We start from the raw sequence: 12,433 nt of genomic DNA, 5'->3' as shown, positions 1-12,433 counted from the left end.
TGCGCCTCTACAGAGAAAAAGCACAGGAGCAGTGGAAGAACTAACTGTTTTTGATTTTCACATTTCAGTGAGGGGAGGGAGGGAAACGGATACACAAACACTGCAGAAGCTGAACAATAAAATTATGGGCCCTATGCATGCTGCAATCACGCAACCACAGGACTTTCTATAGAATCCTCCTCTTGCCTACTCCTCGCCTTGGCATTTTGCTCCAGAATCTAAACCATTCTTTTAGGTTTTTTTAAAAATTGCATTTCTAGCCCTTGTGATTGTGAAAATAACCATGAGAGGACAAAAGAAGAGGAAGGCTGGTCAGTGGCCTAGGCTCTTGGGAGAGATGGGTTCAATTTCTTGCTCCATCCCAGACTTCCTGTGTGAACTTGGACAAGTCACCTAGTCTCATGCCTCAGTTTCCCATATGTAAAAAGGGGATAATACCACTGCCCTGCCTCATAGTGGAGGGGGGAGTTGTGAGGATACTTTAAAGACTGTGATGTGCTCAGCTACTGTGGTCATGGGGACCATCCAAGTACTGAAGAAAGATATATAATTGTTTGTTTGTGGGTATATGTGTTCCTGGAAAAATATTTTGACTTAAAAGCAAGGCAGGCATACACAAGCACATAATACATTCACAGACCTCTGCACACTGATCCTTACACACTCCACCATGCATGCACCTATAACCACATATTCTCACACATGTACCCACACATAATGTTGCAGTGTCTAATAGATAGCATCAGAACTGACTGTAACACAATGACACCTGATCTCTGCTACAAAGAGAAAGAGGTTACCATATGCCCCATCTGACCATTCCTGGAATTTTTAGTCCAAGAAAACACACTAATTAGCTACTTAATCTTTTGGCTAAGTTCCGTGAGGGTGGAATCAGGTTGCTGCAGCTAACCATGGGACACTATCCACATTCTCCATCATCGACATGAGGAAGAAACTTTCCCTTCTGACTTTGCCCTGGGCTCAATGTTTCAGAGTCAGAGGGTTTGGACTGGAATGCCTGTTGCTAGTAGTGGTGCAGAATGCCATGTTGGCAAGTTACACAGACAAATTCTGAATCCCAGTTAATAACCTCAATGAACTATATATAGGGCCAGATTGTGTTCCTTTTACATGGGTGTAATTCCTTGGACTTCAGCAGAGTGACTCCTGATTTACAGTGATGTAACAGAGAGCAGGATCTGGCTTGTCACTTTATCCCTCAACACCAGCATTGGCCAGGCAGGTGAAGAGTGGTGGCTTTAATCCTACTTATGCCTAGGGCACTGAGGTGTGTGGGACCTGGGTGGAAATGCAGGTCAGTGCACCGAGCATTTCTTCTACGGCCTGACTCCAACTTAACTTACAAATTATATTTAAATGGTTTTCTCCATCAAGACCTCAAGAGAGATTTATTTACATAAAAAATCTGGCACAACTGATGGTGTCCACTCAATGATAGCCCAGGATTAGCACAGGAGATGGTGCTGCTGGTCAGGCTGGAGATGCCTTGGCAAAGCCATGTGGTGGCGCAGGGCAGGAGTGACAAGGAGTGCAGCAAGTCAAGACTGAGCTGCAAGACTGAGCCTTACATAGATTCTCTTTGTATTTGGGTTTATATCTGAGACCAAAATTTTTCTCCTGAGGATTTTTGCTCCCCGACCCTTCCTCTCTCCCATCCCACATCCTTGCCTTCTCCAGATCACAAATTCACATACTTTTGCGGTGAAACCCAAGTACACAGCACAGCCCTGCTTACCATTCTGACTGCTAAACAAAGTGTGCAAGCCTCTATTTACTGTCAACCAACAGAAATGCTCCAGTGAGTTAGGCTGCAGTGGCAGCCAGTGAGGTTGTTGATTCATATCCACTGTACATCTTCCTCCCTCCTCTACATTGCCCTTGTATGCTGCTATCCCTCTCAGTGCTGCCTGTACTCACTGTTTCCTACCAGTCTTGTTATGTAACTGTATTGTGCTCTGTGCATTAACCCGCCTGATTTCTTTGAACCCTGCAGCTCCCTCGAGCCTTTGTCAACCTGGTGGAGATCATGGAGATTGCTGGACTGCGTCAGATAGAAAGGGAAACTTCAGAGTGTGTCGTTCCAGGGACGTAAGTGTGCAAATCAAATATAAATTTCTACTGGATGCTATTTTTTAGGCATAATCAGTATCACTGGCATTAGTAAGGCAACCATACAGGACTTAAAAGCCTCTACCTTGTTGGATGTTATTGAACCTGGGAATGGTGATGCTACAGATACTATATATCATAATGATGCTATTGAGTCCAGTTCTTCCCCCTCCCATTGACTTCAACAAAAGTGGCACGCACTTAAATGAGGGCAGCATTGCAGTTACCGAATTCCTGTTTATTCCACCATAAAGTTAGCTTTGGGCTGAAGCCACAGAGGATGAAACTGGATCTGAACATCATCAACATCCAGGAACATTTGAAACTGGAGTTCTGGCTCTGATCCATCCCTATATACAATTTTATTTTGACAGAAACTAGATCCTCAGTCCAGCAAAGCACAAATACTTTATCTTGTTGACTCAAGCTCACTGAACTAGTCAGCATGGGAACACTAAAGGCTAAAGTAAGTCTAGGGCTCCAGAAACCTACCTCACTGCTAAAAAGCTTCTGCACTCTAGTGAACATCAGTCAAACGTCACCACCTCTCTCGCCGGTACTCACTGAGGCTGGCCATCATGCCACAAACAGAATAATTTTCATAATGCTGAACTTCAAAGCCCTTTTGCATCAGCCCCGATTCCAGATCAGGGTCCTACAACTGTCAGTGGAATCCCCAATACCTGAATCCATACTCAGCTTCATTCCTTACCCTGCTGGTAGGACCAACAATTGTAGTGCAAAACCCTGAACTCCATTCTTTGCAGGCAAGTAAATAAGGAACTGGCTTTCAAATCAAAAAGAGCTTATCAAAAGCTTATCCAAAAAGATTGATAGGTGACTTGATATAAGTTTGATACACATATCAAAGTATGAGTAGCTTCATGGGGAGATAATACCTGGTACTGAGATGCTCTTTAATCTTCTGGAGAAAGGCATAACTAGGACCAATGTCTGGCAGCTGAAGCCAGACAGATTCAAATTAGGAATTAGGCACAAATTAATAGTGAAGGTGATTAACTACAGGGGAAAAACCCCTAAAGTAAGTGGTACAGTCTCCATCACTTGACATCATCAAATCAAGACTGGATGCTTTTCTGGAAGATGTGTTCTGGTTAAACAGATAACTTGGTGAAATTTACTGGCCTGTGATATACAGGAGGGCCGATTAGATGATCTAATGGTCCCTTCTCACCTTAAACTCTATGAATCTATGAAATCCTGCTTTAAAACATATTAGTAGATTTTTAAAGTCTAACACACATGATCTGCTACTGCTATGTCATGTAAAACAGTTTGGATCTGATTTTCAAAAGAGTTGAGCACCTGCAACTCCTGTTGACTGTAAGTGGAAGTTGTTGGGGTTCAGTGCCTCTGAAAAACAAGTGATTTATTGGGAGGGGAGGGTTTCCTTCCCCAAAGCTCTTCTATCCATCTTGAAACTAGTCTAGTGATTTAATTTCTGCATTTAATAACTTAAGCCATCTAGAGCTTCTTGGAACTACACTATTTATTAGTGAATACACAGACTGTCCAGGGTGGGTGTTGATTTTGGTATTTTTGTTTTCTTTCAAGGACTCTTTGCCCATGTTTCTTAACCCCACAGGAAAGCTCTCCTGAACTACAAGAAACGAAAATAATGAACAAAGATTTTCAGGTAACACTTGGATTATATTTCCTTAATTGTTCATCTCTCCCCTGCCCGCGCTCACCCGTTTTTGTTATGTGTCTCATCTTCCACATAGAACTGCAGCATATTTTAAGATGTAGTTGGTGAAGGTGAAAGACCCCATCTTGATGTATGTGTAGACTGAAGACCCAGCTACTGTCTGGGCAGTGGTGATGCAAGTTTCCTCATGCTTCCCTACCATTTCAGTAGTGAAAGACCATGGCCTATTTAGACTTTGGCTCTTTTGTTTGGCCTGCCAAACAAAGGCTAATTATTGCCAATGTAGTGGTGTTTATTTTGGGTTATGTTAATTTGTCCAGTATTAACTTAACTAAGATCTAGTCAGATTTCACACAGGCCAATAGCTATTAGATGAGAAGAATTGTCAATCATTATTATGAAAATAGGAATTACCATATCAGATCAGACCCAGGCTCCCAACTAGTTCAGTGTCATGTCTCCAAGAGTGGGCAGTATCAGATGCTTCTGAGGAAGGTGAATGAATCCCTGTACTGGACAACTATTCAATAACCCACCCATAAGGGAAAATTCTCCCTAACCTCAGGAGTGGGGGAAGGTACAATTGATATGTGACTGGAAGCATCAGGGTTTACAACCATAAACTATTGGCCTATCTAACATAATAACAGATATTCTCACTTTCTATATAAGCATCTATGGCCAAAATTTTCATAAGTGACTACTAATTTTGAGTGCCCCAATTTTTGAGTACCAAAATTGACACCTTTATGGGTCCTGATTTAAAAAAAAAAATACTGAGTATCAACCCTCTGAGAACCAGGTCTCTTTAAGATGTGTCATTTGAGGCGCTCAGACTTGCTAGTCACTTCTGAAAATTTTGGCCCTAATCCTTTTTTCGAATCCTAAGCTTTAGACCTGACTGATGTCATATAGCACTAAGTTGCACAAGTTAATTTATGCATTATGTTTATTAATATATATAAAATTTCTTTTTATCCACTTTCGAATCATTTATGTATGTGCATTTAATGTAGTCACATTCTCCTTCTATGGCAGTCTCTCCACATGTTCAATAGTTTTCTTTGCCATTTTCTGTTCCCTTCTGTGCTATGTAGGCTGGATTTATACTAATGATCTAGAGAGGTGAAAGACTCATATTTTATAACCCTTGTTTGATGGAAGAGATAAATCTTGTAATGATTTTTTTGTTTTGCACCATGCAATCCCATACAGATCAAAAGCATGCTGATGGCTAACACAGGTCGCTATGCACAGCGTGAGGATTTTACTGTTGTGGTGCAGCCGTTTTTCCGAAATACCATCATCCCACTAGACAATGTGAGTCCTGTTTTATTACCTACCATTTTTGAGGCCAACATCAAGATGTATTTTGGACTGTAACATCTGTGGGGCAGGGACCATGTCTTCTTTTATGTTTGCACAGACTCTAGTATATTATGGGCACTGCAAAAAAAAAATAATGAAACAATGAAAGTAAGAAAGAGTGTATTGCTTGTGAATCTGCTGGAGATATCAGGTGACTTTAGGAAATATGTGAGCTGGGAATGCACTGATTGAAACCTCTCAAAAAAGCCATAGACCAGCTTTCCTCCCATTCTTTAACCCTTGCATCTTGCATGCAGTGGTAGTTAGGAATGCAAAAACTCAATGTGAAACTCAGCCCAAATCAACCGGCTTTGCACAGTATCTATCCTTTTGCCTTATCTCCACAGAACTCCAGCACATTTTAAGAAGTAAACTTAGGTTCTACTGAAAGGTGCAATATTGACATCTGGAGACCAAAGACTAGCTACCATGTTGGTGGTAGTAGGGCAAGCTTACCCTACAAAACCTTTGTGCTTCAACTCTATCGACCTACTGTCTTTGGTTTTCACTTGAAAAGCAGCCCCAAATTTGCCTGAAAGGTTTAAGAAACTGAATTCGAGCTTCAAGAATTCAACAAACAACAATAAATAATCACAATCTTTTGAACCTGAATGAAGATTTGGGTTGATACTGCAATGATTGGTGCCCCTATGAGATCCTCGATAGTTAGATAGTTCAACCACAAGCTCTTGGGTTTGATGCAGAAATTACTGGATGAAATTCTGTGGGCTGTGTTATGCAGGAGGTCAGACTAGATCTTTGGTTCTTGAGATACAATCCATGGGCTGCGATGAGGTGCTACTCAGGTTGGTTTATAGCATCAGAATAAGAATGCATCATCTGCATACTGATTAGAATGACCAAGTTGGTTTGCCAAGTATTTTTGGCTTTTAGGTGTGATATGCTGGGTCTCAAAGTCTGAGGAACCACTGGCGTCAGTTATCCTGTTGAGCCTTTCTAGCTTTAAAATCTATGGATGTTACGCAAACAAGCACCGCCTCTTGATTGGTTGAAATTGTAGGTGCTGCTTTCTATGGACTAATCATGTGGACTATGGGCCCTTGGAGATGGAATAAGATGTGTGTTTGCCCCCAACTGCAGGAGGAAAGGAGCCCAATAAGGCTGAAATAGCAGTCTCATTTACAAGGTGGAAAAGATCCTTTGACACTGGGCTGAATTATTGCATTTTTTTGAATTGTAGAATGGGAAGCCAGACCTGAGTTTCTTTTCCATGGATTGCTTTCATTTCACTGAGAGAGGCCATGCTGAGATGGCCATAGCGCTCTGGAATAATATGGTAAGAGGTCATAGAATGGATCCATATATATATATATTTACAGAGGAGCTCAGAAGGTGCATGTGAGACGATGCTCAGATACTGTTCCCCAGGGGCATTGGGATGGAAAGAAAGCTGTGGACATTATGTGCCACCACAACATCCCCCTGAGAAGACTTTGTGCCTGCTGGGGTCCTGCACGTGGTGTATGCCAGCAGAAACTGGGATAAATCAGGGATGAATCTAGGCCATTCCCTTTCAGTAAAATGAAGTTAGACTTGGGTTATATAATAAGTAACTGTGCAGGCTCCTCTAGAATCAGAAATAATACATTGAGTCTGGATGTTTGCTGCAACATGGAAAACCCCTCTTTAGGGGCATTCATAAGTTCTCACTGCCCCTTATTCATTACCCAGACATGATTGCCCTTTACTCCGCACCACCAGGGTTTCTCATTCTGTCAAGGCTGTTACTCATCTCCTACACAATTTGGAAGAAAACCTTCCACAGGGAACAAATGAGGTCTTATTCCTTTAAAAAACTGATCTGGGGGCTAGATCCTCAGCTACTGTGAATCAGTTCCCCTGATATCAACAGAGCTTTGTTGATTTATGCCAGCTGAAGATCCAACCCTTTGTTGTTTAACGTTAGTGGTTATTCTTGTAACCCCTCATCCCGGCACCCCAGTGCATGTCTGTGTATGGAGAGGCTGTGTGCGATTCTTGTAAGAGTGTTTTGTTTTTCTGTTCTGCTTTGCTCGGCAGCCCTGTCTTGTACCCTGAAAGAGCTCTGCACGCTGCTGGCCAAATGAGAGGAGTTCTCCTCAATACACATAAATGGCCAGATTGTCTCTAGCCCCACGTGCGTGTATGCAGGGATAGGGCAGGCACAAGAAGCCCTCCCCATCCTTGTGTTCTGACTTTCCTGCTCTGTGGAAGGACTAAATACAGTCCCAGTCTCTGTGGTTGCAGGGGAAATGTACAGGGGACTGCTCCTCCTTTGCAGGAAGATGTAGGAGCCATAATCCTAGGACTATTTCCCAGTGCCCATCCCCAGACTATAAGACTTTATACAGCTTTGAGATATTTGTAACCATTTTGGAAGGGATTGTAGATTTTTATTTTTATTCTCTCTCCTGATTAAATAAAGTACCTCAAATCTGTTATGGAGAGGTCAGTCCTAGAGCTGACAGGTGAGTTCAATTCAACCTTGGCTTGTCCACTGCCAACGAAAGAAAAGTAGTTAGTGGAACTAGCTTTGGTGATGCTGGTAGTCCTCAATGGATACACAGATACTTTGGGAGCATCAGTGAGGACGGAATGTAGCCTTTCATTTGGAAATTTGTTTTACAAATCTGTGGTTAAGGCCCCTTTTGAACCATTGAAAAACTATCTATCTTACGTACTTATATGGCCTCCATTGAAGTCAATGGAGCTATACTGGTTTACATCAGCTGGGAAGCTGGTATTATTAATCATATGGACAAATCCTGTGTGAATAGTAGGTGGTGGCTGCATTTTGGTTTATAAATTAGGCTCTTAGTTACTGTGAACATGTTTGTTATATAATTGGCCTGCGTAAATAAAACTCAACCCCTGTAGTCTCCAGACCCAGAGGATTATGGGATAATGAAAAACTAAACTAAACCAATCAACTGAAGACTTGGGAGGAGGGGGAAAATGTAGGTCTGGGTTGGGTTTAAAAATAGTTGAGTACTAGTTTATGAGAACACAAACAGACTATGCTTTCTTCAGTGTTTCCATTTTGCTAAGGAAAGCAAACTCTGGAACTACTTTAGAAATGGAAAACATGGTATTGATGTTGAAACAACAATAAGCAGCTGTTGCCTCTCTCCTGCACCTGCCTCTTACTCATAGAGAGTAACAGAAGAGCTGGCTGACAGCTGAAAGAAGGTCAAGAAGGAAGGAGGACAAGGGTAATAACCCTTATGGAAAAGTCCTATAGGGGATGAGGGCTATATAAGAAGCAGACAGACAGATCTAATTGTAATCTATTACACCTTACACATTAACTCCTTTTCTTACATTGCATGCCAGCTGGGCTTTAATCCACATAGTTCAATAACTTACTCTTTCCAGCTCTGTGTACTATTAAAATTTGATAGTTATAGTTTACTAGATAATATTGCGCCATAGTGTGTTCTAATTGATTTTATCACCATGTGACAAATCTTGCACAAACAGGTTCAGGCAGTATATAATAAAGCAAACAATTGGTCCCAAATGTAGCTACCATCCCACAGTGTACAACAAGACTGGTCTAATCATCAAATATTATGATGCCCTTGGAACGGTTTTTGGAAGACACAACATCGTTTTTTGTCCAAGTGGCTGAAGTTGCTGGCTGTGGCCGTGCACTAGATCAAGTCCCACAGGGAAATCATTCTGCTTCCTGACGCTGGTGTCTTTCTCCAGCTAAAGAAGGGCTGAAACAAGCAAAAACAAGTGCATAATCCTGACATTTTCCCAAATCTACCAATTTATTATCTGTCCTCTTTTTTCTGTTTGCAAAACATAGCATAGTTAATAAACTATATGTAAGGGGTGAGACAATAGCTAACTTTTCACTCCTAACAGTACTGATTTGACTGTGCCTCACTAATGTAGGATTTAGTATGCCATTGCCAATCATTGATCTATCAGGTTTACAGCCTAGCTCACCTTACCTCCACCAGCACACTGAGATGGCCAGTGGAATGGCGGAGAGCAGGTTACTATCCAGAGGATTAATTCTGCATGTGCACTCTCTCTGCATGCTGAGGAACTCCGTGGAAATTGTGCCTCTTCCACCCAGAGCACACCTGTAACATAGGCTGGGCCTTGGGGGTGCAATCAGCCCCAAGTTAGCAGGCTGGAGCTCCCATTTCACACTAAGTTACAAGTGGGATATGGATCTGCTTGCTGCAAATCTCCGCATGTGATCAGCCCTTGTTCCTGACTCCATGCCAGATTTTTTCACACCCTGGAACAAGAAGTACCAAGTGTACAGATATCCAGGGGACCACAGACAGAACACACATCATGTAGGTTGCAGGGAACTCCCCTCAGGATACTTGCTGCCCTCCCCTAAGGCACAGCAAAAATAACCTATGTTCACTCCAGAGCATGCACCAGTAGGCAAGCCAGCGGGTTTAGACTCTTGTGTGATGCTGGCCTTTACCCAGCAGCAGAATTCCATGGTTCACTTCACATCATCTCTGCAGGGTTTTTTTTCCATGTGGCTTTCTCCTCCGCTGTTATTATTAACACATGAGGCACCATCTCCTCACATGTTCCTTGGCTCACCTCTCGTATTGCTTCAGTTTCTACTTCCACTTTTTTACAAGACCATAGAGCCAGGAAGCACTCCCAGTATTAACATATGTGAATCTTATTATTGGAGTCCCTTTCCTGGTCTCATCTCTGGGGCTATAATGATATTATGCCTCTCTATCATGCAATTGGCACTTGAGCTCTGTAGATGCAGTACTAGATGGTTTAAGGTGGTGGCATACTCTCCCTTCACTGATTTTTATTCTCTCCAAAAACTGCTGCAGGAGAATGTTCTGCCTCTCTTCATGGACCAAAGTCTGCAGTCCTTACTTAGACAAAATTCCCAGTGAATTCCTTGTCTGCGTAAGGACTGCAGAGATTGATCTACTCCATTCTATACCACTACTATCCCCTTGGTATCTGAGCACCTTCCAGTAGTGCATTAAATGAGGTAAGTAACATCTGCCACCGATAGGACAGCAGTTAATTCTTTTGGTCACGGACTTGAAAAATGGCAGAAAAACTGTCTTGTGACCCATCATATTCCAGAACCCCTTGCAGGTGCAAAGGAGTGTGTGATTTGATAGAACAGTGTCATCCACCCAAATCAGAAGAGTTTTGAAGGAAAACATCACGTTCAGGTCTGCTGTCCCTCTTCTCTCCCTCAGCTGGAGCCAGTTGGTCAAAAGCAGAGCTACAATAACTTCACCCATGACAGATCCAAACTCAAGTGTCCAACCCCAGTAAGTAAACACCACATTATATCCTCATCCATGGGGCCCCTTTTGTTTTCCCTTTCCTTCTTGCCAGCGATATAATTCAAGCATATTAAAGATTGCATTCTTTTGTGGGTTTTAAATGGCACACAAAAAATCTCTGGTTTTGTGACAAAAACAGGTTTTCAGGAAGGTTTGCTCATTGGGATTTAGTGACAAAATGCATCATTGCCCCAATGAGAACCTCTCATTTCAACCAGTTTTAGTTTTTGCATTTGGTTATTTACAATAAATGGGTTCAGAAACAATGCCAAAGCTGCAGTGATCTGAAATGTATAAAAAGGAGCACTTGTGGGGGGGAGGAGGATCTAAATCTGTTGGAGTAGGGCAGCTTTCACAAGAGACAGAATGGAGAAATGGTTGATATTTATTGCTAAAGAAATAAGGACTGTCCCGTCTCAACAGGGGATGGGTGACATATAGACTGAATGCTGCTCAGAAGTGTTTTGTGGCCAGTAAAATCTTCTCTCCTTCCTCTGTAGGAGAACCCATTTCTTTTCACATCCAGAAACAGTGGATTGCAAAATACAACTCCAGCAGTGGGGGCAGGTGACCCATCGGTACCTTACTGGGCTGTGATTTTGGCAGCAATAGCTGGAGTCCTGGCGGGTTCTGTACTCATTGGGGTTTTGATGTCAAGAAGACTCAAGAAACACCAACATGAGAGAGACAAAGCAACAGAAGTGAATTTAACAGCTCTGTAAACCAGATGCATATGGAGAATTTACATCTGCCTCCACTGGGACTGGGGTGATGGGGAGAGCAGGGGAAAAGCAGCTTTTGATAGCTAACTTTTTTAAACTAATCAAACTTGCCCCTTTAAAAATGGAGGCACAGGTATTGGCCAATGATTCTCCACCCATTCACCATGATGACAGAGGACAGTACAATGTTTGCTTTACCTAGCAGTGTCTGCTGCACACTGGCCATGTGTAGGAAGGAAACAAACATTTCTTAATGCATGAAGTCTTCCTCCTTCGAGATGCACTAATTCTCTGTATGATTGAAATTGCTTGAGATGCCAGTGGAGTGAGAAAACTATTCATGTATGCTGAAGCCTTATGAAGTGCATGCCCCCAACCTGCTTTGTGAGGGACACTGGGTTGAATATAATGGTTGGGCATCATTGTTATGGACTGTTAACCATTCCCCCCAATAGGGTAATAAATTCAAAAAGAAAAGCAGCACCATCTTTTGTTGGAGTCAAGTGAGAACCCTGTGTTAATACAATAAGACTCGCTGTTAAGAAAAAAGAAGCTTTATCAATAATTTCAACCTGGCTAAAGGTCTAACTAGAACTGACTAAACCTTTCTCAAAGGGCCTGTTTCAGCATGCACAAACCCCAGCACGGAATCTTTGTCGTCTGTTCTTTATTGAAGTTGTCCAGAGAGTCAGATCAGAAACATGGACAGGATCTTGGCTGGAGAGTTCAGAGATCACCTGTTTCATTGTCTTGTACTTTTCTGACATAAGGGAGATGACTCAGACAGACTGTCTGGGACCTTGTTTTCTGACTTCCCTGTAATTTTCTGTGTTGTCCATTTTTATTAAGAAATTCTAATTTTATTGATGCCAAAGAGCACTTTAATTTGCTGTGCTTTTGCCCAGGGTGTATTGTTCCCATTCTAGGAATCATGAATACTGGAGATGAGGTGTAATGGGAATGGTTCCCAGTGCAAAAGCTGTGCAGCCTTGGACACAATCTGTTCATCATTCACCCAAAAGCTACTTTTCCAAACACACACAGATGCCCTGATTTTCCCATCTCATTTCTGCAATCTTTGCAGGGATGTAGATAGGACATGAAACACTCTGGGATAATCAGATTTCCAGAATCACAGCTCCACTAACCCCTTCTTTTAGTCTGCTCTCAAAGCTCATTATTGTGAATAAGATTTGTGTGTTTGTGAGTCTCCTTGCTAGGAATTTCATCTTCTT

The 12,433-nt window shown here is 42.2% G+C and overlaps 1 protein-coding gene across 1 annotated transcript in view; it reads left to right on the top strand.

The window, feature by feature from the left end:
* The window catches only part of PLB1 (phospholipase B1), a 118,938-nt gene extending 106,952 nt beyond the window's left edge, over positions 1–11,986 (top strand). The window contains exons 52-57 of the mRNA XM_050948431.1: positions 2,018–2,112; positions 3,709–3,790; positions 5,018–5,122; positions 6,372–6,467; positions 10,387–10,461; positions 10,977–11,986. Of these exons, the coding sequence (XP_050804388.1) occupies positions 2,018–2,112; positions 3,709–3,790; positions 5,018–5,122; positions 6,372–6,467; positions 10,387–10,461; positions 10,977–11,198 (675 nt within the window). The 3' untranslated portion in view covers positions 11,199–11,986. The remainder of the gene's footprint in view (positions 1–2,017; positions 2,113–3,708; positions 3,791–5,017; positions 5,123–6,371; positions 6,468–10,386; positions 10,462–10,976) is intronic.
* Positions 11,987–12,433: the final 447 nt, after the last annotated feature.

The sequence above is a fragment of the Gopherus flavomarginatus genome, chromosome 4, assembly GCF_025201925.1.
Source record: "Gopherus flavomarginatus isolate rGopFla2 chromosome 4, rGopFla2.mat.asm, whole genome shotgun sequence".
NCBI classification, from domain to species: domain Eukaryota; kingdom Metazoa; phylum Chordata; order Testudines; family Testudinidae; genus Gopherus; species Gopherus flavomarginatus.
The sequence above is the reverse complement of the archived record's forward strand: the minus strand, read 5'-3'. Positions and strand labels throughout refer to the sequence as shown.